At 51.6% G+C, this 6,561-nt stretch overlaps 1 protein-coding gene across 1 annotated transcript in view; it reads right to left on the reverse strand.

Annotated features, from left to right (window-relative positions):
• Positions 1-2,586, reverse strand: part of CENPM (centromere protein M) — a 12,589-nt gene extending 10,003 nt beyond the window's left edge. Inside the window, exon 1 of the mRNA XM_009996379.1 lies at positions 2,575-2,586. Coding sequence (XP_009994681.1) covers positions 2,575-2,586 — 12 coding nt within the window. The remainder of the gene's footprint in view (positions 1-2,574) is intronic.
• Positions 2,587-6,561: the final 3,975 nt, after the last annotated feature.

Consider the following 6,561-nt stretch of genomic DNA (forward strand, 5'->3'; position numbering starts at 1 on the left):
AGTGGCAACCAAGGTAACCTGTCAGCATCCCCCCCCCACCAGGGATCGGTGTTGGGCCCGAGGGGGTTTGGTGTCTTCCTAAGGGATCCGGATGCCGGGATGGAGTGTCTGTGTCCTGGGGAAATTCGTGCGTGGTGCCGAAGCGGGTGGGGAGGCGGGCGCTTGGGAAGGGAGAGGCAGCCTGCGGGAAGGCATGGAAAAGTGGGCTAACGAGAGACTGAAGAGGGTCAGCAGAGACAAGCGTAAGGTCTTGGGCCTGGCGAAACGTAACCCAGGAGGGCAGGGCAGGCTGGGACCTGCCCGGCTGGAGAGCAGCCCTGTGGAAAGGGAGCTGGGGTCCTGGTGGGCAGCAAGCTCAGGGTGAGTGAGCAGTGAGCTAGCAGCAAGGAAAGCCAACAGGCTGCTGGGTTGCATCAAGGGCATCACCAGCAGAGATAAAGAAGCCATCATCTCGCTGTACTCAGCACTTGTCAGGCCACACTTGGAATACTGTGTTCAGTTCTGGTCCCCCGCTACACAAACCAGATGGTAACAGGCTGGAGAGGTTCCAGAGAACAGCCACAAAGATAATCCAAGGACTGGGCAGCCTGCTGTAGAAGGAAAGGCTGAGAGAAGTGGGTTTCTTCAGCCTGGTGAAAAGAAGGCTTAGGGGAGACCTCATCACCGTGTTCCAGAACTTGACATGCAGTTACCAAGAAGATGGAGACTCCTTTTTCACAAGGACTCACATGGAAGAGACAAGGGGTAATAGGTTCAAGTTACTCCTAGGTAGATTCTGATTGGACACAAGAGGAAGAATTTTCACAATGAGGACAGTCAGCCATTGGAATAATCCCCCCAGGGGAGTGGTGGATTCCCCAACTTCAGACATTTTTCAGATTCAGCTGGAGAGAGTGCTGGGCCATCTTGTCTAGATCATGCTGTCTCTGAGAAAGGTTGGACCAGCTGATCCTTGAGGTCCCTTTCAACCTTGTATTCCATGATTCCTGCAGCATCCAGGCATCCCAGAGGTCAGTCATGCCAGGGGCACTTGTCGGTGGCACTGGAGCAGGCTCTGGGGTGTGGTGGTTGAGACACAGACTCCAGGGTGAGAAGCCATGGAATCGTTTATTATTAGAAAATGCTCCCTTATATACTTTTAAAGTGGAAACTGAGAAAAGCAGCAGGGGTAAAGAACACTCACACCTGCTCCTTGGCACATACACAGACCTTGGATTCCCAGGATGTAGCCAGTCACACACCGAGCACATGATAAACAGTGTTCTAGTTTTTGTCAACATTCACAGTGCTGCTCACAGCAAGCCCTGGCCCTTAGCTGCTCTCATGTTGTTTTGTCTACTCCCTTACAGATTGAGGAGGCCCTTTTTCTTTTCCCACGTCTATTCTCCGCACTAGGGCTCCTAAGGGGTGTGAAAGGGGCAGGATGCTGGCCTAGCCTTGGCTGTACGGGAGTATCACAGACAGCCCTAAGCTCCCAAGAAGCCCTTGTTTCCAGGGTCAGACTGTCCTGACCCTTGTGATGAACTGATAGTTAGTTCCTCAACGCTGAGCAACACCGAAGTGCCCAGTAAAATTCCACTATTACCTACATTGCCAAATATAATGTGAACAAATAAATGTTAAGAAATTTAGTACGTTTTCATACTATAAAGACTGTTTGATAGAACAGGGAAGGGGATTTCTCTAACAATGAACAGCTGCAGTGCCTGACTTTGCACACCGAATTGTTCTGTGCAAGGTTTTGCAGCAGCTCCAGCAGCCCCAGCCTCTGTCCCACCCCTTTCTGGGCACCTTTTCCCCCTCCCCTGCCCGAGATACAGGCAGAAGAACTGCAGTTATGGAGATTGGCTGAGCTTTTCTCACTCCAAGGTCAGAATGAGATGATGATGTGCAGTGACGTAAAGCCCTTGAAGGTCCAATGTCCCTTGGTGGCCTGTGGCCCACCTTCCTGCATCTCCTGCTCCTTACTTCATCCCTGAGTTTGGCTCCGGCTCAGTGTGGAGTGCTGGGGCTGGCTCTGCCTGCCTCTTTGGCCAGGGCATCTCTGAATGGCAGGAGACGTGCCAGTGGGGGAGAAGGGTCACAGGAGAATGAAGGCATGTCTCCCCCTCTGCAGAGAGCTGGAGAGGGGAGATGGAGGGGAGGAAGGGGAGGTTTGATGTAAGCTGACATCACATGGCTGCTGTGGCTTTTTGATCTTGACAAAGGCAGACGGTTCTGCTCATTGCCAGCATGAGACAAATTGCAGGTGAAGCAGAAGAGATTATGGGATATTTCTGGTTGTTGTTGAGTTGGGTGGGGGGAAGGGAGGACGAATCCAGGGCAGATGTGTCCTAGAGATAAGAGGCAGCCAGATGCAATTAATAACAAGAGCCAGCTCGCAGGTTGGGGGGACACAGAGAGCAATTGGGACAATGCTCTTTTTACTCTGCTGATGGTGTAGAAATACGTTAAAAGCTCTGGCACCCACCTAAAAGGTGTTTGCTCTCTTTCTGCATCCTGCTACTCCCTGTTGCCTTCCATCTGGCCCTGCAGAAAGACCTGGGTGGCTTCATTGTCTGGTCAGGGACATACTCGCTGTCCCATGTCGCTGCAGGCTTCTCACAACACTGGTGTCTGTTGAGGTTCACTGGGTCCAGATGAGCTACCACCAAGCTCACTGTTCTTCTTCTTTGTCCTCAGCAGGTTTCTTGTCCATCCTTTGGCAGACTTCCCTCTGTAGGGCTGACCCCCACCTTCCCATGGGAACACGGAGTTTTGCACCTCTCCCTTTTCCATGTGCCCCACCTTCCCTGTGGCCTTTCTCTGAGCAGACACCTCCCCCATAGTCCCTTATGAGCAAAGGTCCCTCGGGTTCACAACCCACCTGAGGGACACACAGAGAGGGGCAGGGGTAGTGCTGATGGGACCTGCCTGAAAGTCCAGGTTTTGGCACAGCCAATTTCCTCCTGGGATACAAAGCCCTTGCATGACAGCTGGCACAGTGAACTGTGCCAGGCAGACTGAGTTTGCTTTTCTTCCTCTATGAAATGCAGCTGGGATGTTCTGTGGGGGATGCAGAGCCTGCAGAGCAAGCTCTGCTCCATGAGGAACCAGAGAGGAGAACAGGATTCCTTGTCCAGCAGCCTTGTTGGCTATTTTCCCATGGGCCAAGGGGTCTATAGCAGATTTAATGTCAAAGGGGAGCATTTAAAAGCTGTTTCTCATGGTAGACAATGGCATAAGGAGGTGGGGGCTCGGGCTGGCAATGTGCCTGCAGCTCTTGTCTGGAGCTACAGCTTGGCAAGGAGAGAGGGGAGAGGGATAAGACACTGTTGGTTTTGGAGGCTGGGGTGTATTTTACGTATCACTGCCTCTCTCCACCCCATCTCCAGCTTGTAAAGTGAGAATAACGAGTCCATCTCAGCTTCCAAGCAGTGCAGGAGAGCTGAAGCAGGTGTGTCAGTGCCCTGGCCCTCAGCACAGGCAGAAGGGCAGGATGCTGAGAGGGAAAGCTCCTGATTTTACTCAGTGGGCCCTTGTATATGGCTGCAGCAGCACAGACAATTCCCAAAATTGTGTGATGTAGCCCATGTGAAGATGCTCTGGTGCTGCCAATTAAGGCAGTTAGCATCAATGAGACTTAATCTTCTCATCACCCATACTCCCTGGCAATGGTGCTGTCACTGCTGCAGCAGGACAGGAGTCCTGCCACTACAAAAAATGTACAACACACATTGCCCTCATGTATCCTTGGCCTGTTTGCTGCATGCTTCATCTAGCAGGTTGGTGGCTGGATATCAGGGTATTTTCTCTCTGATTTCTCTCTCAGTTCTCCCTAAGCAGCCAGAAGAATGGTGGAGACAGGCTTTGGAGGTGGTCTCGGAAGAAAAGCAGACCCCAGCTTGGTCCCAGTTGTCTCAGCACCTGCTCTCAGACCTCCTGGTGTTGTCCCAAATAGTGGAGTCTGTCACCCCCTGTGCAATAAGCCGACCCACACACAGATTTGAGGTATTTGCTTTAATTTCCAGTTCTGCACAGAAAAGAGAGCCAGGTGATATTCCACAAAGCTAACTCAGCTTCCTGAAACAGGGGATCCTTTTATACACAGAAATATGTTGACCAACCATCTCCTCTTTCTCCAGCCAGGACTTTTGTCTGAAAAGGATTTAATGCTTTCTACTCTGGCTAGGTGGCCCTCTCACATCAAACCCAACCCCATGGTCACCTTCATTATCAGGTGACTTTGTGGCTGCCCAGAGATACGGAGGGAGCTGGAGGGTTGGTGGTGGGCAGGTATCCTGGGGCAAAGGGATCTGGGGGGCTCATGTGTGCATAGCCACTCAGGGGCTTCCTTCAAGCCAGGTGGAAGGGGCTGGAAGCACCCCCAGGCACACAGGAGGATGATATGTATGTGCTTATGCCTGGAAGATGCTGAGTGGGAGGTGGTGGCCTTATTCATAGTGAAAGCTGAAATGCAGCTGAAGCGTTTCCATGCGGTTCGAGTTATACATGGCATGTTGATGCCCAGAGCCATCTTGATGCCACAGCTCTGGTTGGAAACCAAAGGCTGTGACAGCACCTGAAAGCCCTGACACAGGCAGCGAGCAGCTGCCGCAGCTTCAGAAGCCCCCTCGGGGCAGGGGCTCTGTGAGTGCTTCCCAGCTTCAGCAGCACAAAGCCCTGTCCTCATTTCCTGCTGCCTCCAAGGGTGCTTCAAACTCAGCCTGGGGGGTTCTGCTTGAAGCAAGTGAGGCTGCTGTGTCATGATATGCACAAACCCACCGATGCAGTGGTGGCTGCAGAAAGAGGTGAACCCTCCTCCTTGCAGTGCCCTCCCAGTCCTTGCAACGGCAGGGAAGTGAGCAAGAGGGGGTAAATGACCCCACGAGACAAAAATATTGCTGTTCTGGGGTTTTGGCTGCATGAGGAGCGTTTTAGCATTAAGCTGGAGCTAAACCTGGGGATAAGTTGTTCCCCAATGGACACACACTGGCTCTGGTGTGCCCCTGGGGTGACCCGTGACAGACAGCTGGGATGGTTGGCTGGGGATGGAGGGGATCTTCCACGTTTTGGCATAGTGTGCTTGAGGACACCTGACCCAGCAGTCCCTACTAGGGTGGCCTGTGGCTCTGGCCACATGACCAGTCTCATGGAGAAATGAATAGTGTCTTGCCTTGTGCCAGCCACAACCAAACTCCCTCTCATTTTCTTTGCACGTCTGGAAAGTAGTTTCTTTTCTGCTCTCTCAAATGTACTGGGTCTTTGTCTGCCCTTAGAGTTTCCTCTAGGAACACAACATACAATATCCTTTCAACATTATTTTTTTTTGGTAAATTTGATTGGCTCTTGGTTTGTCCAAACAATCTGTTTCTCTCCCAGTACAGTCAATACTCTGAGGCTTGTGTTTTCCTCCCTCTGCAATGGGATAAGTGAAACAGTTACTGTTTCTGATGGTGGTCAAGGTAGGTATCATGGCTGAACTTCAGTGAAGTTAAAATTAAGGTGGGATGGCAGGCTGCTCTCTGGAGGGACATGGCAATCACCTGGAGTGCCCACCTTGCTGGAGCAAACCAAGAAGCAGCTAGCTAATCCTAATGGATTTGGTCCTCCGTGCAGATATGCTGCTGGGTACAGGAGAATCCCAAGGCTGTGCTCAATGCTTCTAAGCGATTCCAAAGCTGTACCAAGTAGAAGTGGGGCTCAGGAGGACAAAAAGAGGATGGGAAGGTAGCAGTGGAGCACACCAGCCAGACCCCATGGCTCCCAGCACAGCCCTGTCTCTGTGCCAGTGGATGAAACCCCAGAGCAGGCCTGGTGATGAACCACTTGGGTGCATTACCTTTGGAGCCAGCAAGTGCACATTGACTCTGTCACCATCCACAGGTTGGCCTGGGGAGGGGACAAACCCATTTGTGTGTGAAACACAATCTACTGGGAAGCCAAATCCTCCATTTCTTGGCTCCGGGGGCATAGGCATGCAGTGGGCACAAATTCAGAGCTTAGACATTTTGGTGGCTTTTATTAGCCCTGCAAGCCTTGACAAGCACCTCTCTTGGCACGTCTGCAGGGCTGTAGGTGTCAGAGACTGAGTGGTCAGGGCTGGAGAGTGCAGGCAGGAGAGCAGGCAGCTCTCAGAGCTGGAGCCAGGTGTTCGGTTTTGTTACAGCATTTTTGTGTTAAACGACTTCTGTATCACAGTGAAAATTTCCCTGTGTACTGAAACTAACAAACAAAAAGCAACCAAAAAAAACCCAAGAGAGTTTGGTTGTTCCTATTTCTGTGCTGCTGAAAAGCTGAAACTGTTTTAACCAGCCTGCTTCTCTTAGCAGCAGCAGTGACAGAGCCAGACATGCATTCAGGAAATGAGGTATTTCACTGAAAACAAAAACATTACAGCAGTTTTGGTTCTGTTTTCTGCTGTAAAACACTTTTGGGAAAAGTGTTGATTATTTTAGTTTTGCAGAAAACCCCTAAAACGAGTAGGAACCTTCCCCCCTTTCCACCTCTCTCTCCCTGCCTCCACCCCGCTGCTGACAAGCCCCCAGCGCCTCGGGCTGGGCACGCTGGCAAATCCGAGAA

The sequence above is a fragment of the Chaetura pelagica genome, unplaced genomic scaffold, assembly GCF_000747805.2.
Source record: "Chaetura pelagica isolate M959 unplaced genomic scaffold, ChaPel_1.0 scaffold414, whole genome shotgun sequence".
NCBI classification, from domain to species: Eukaryota; Metazoa; Chordata; class Aves; order Apodiformes; family Apodidae; genus Chaetura; species Chaetura pelagica.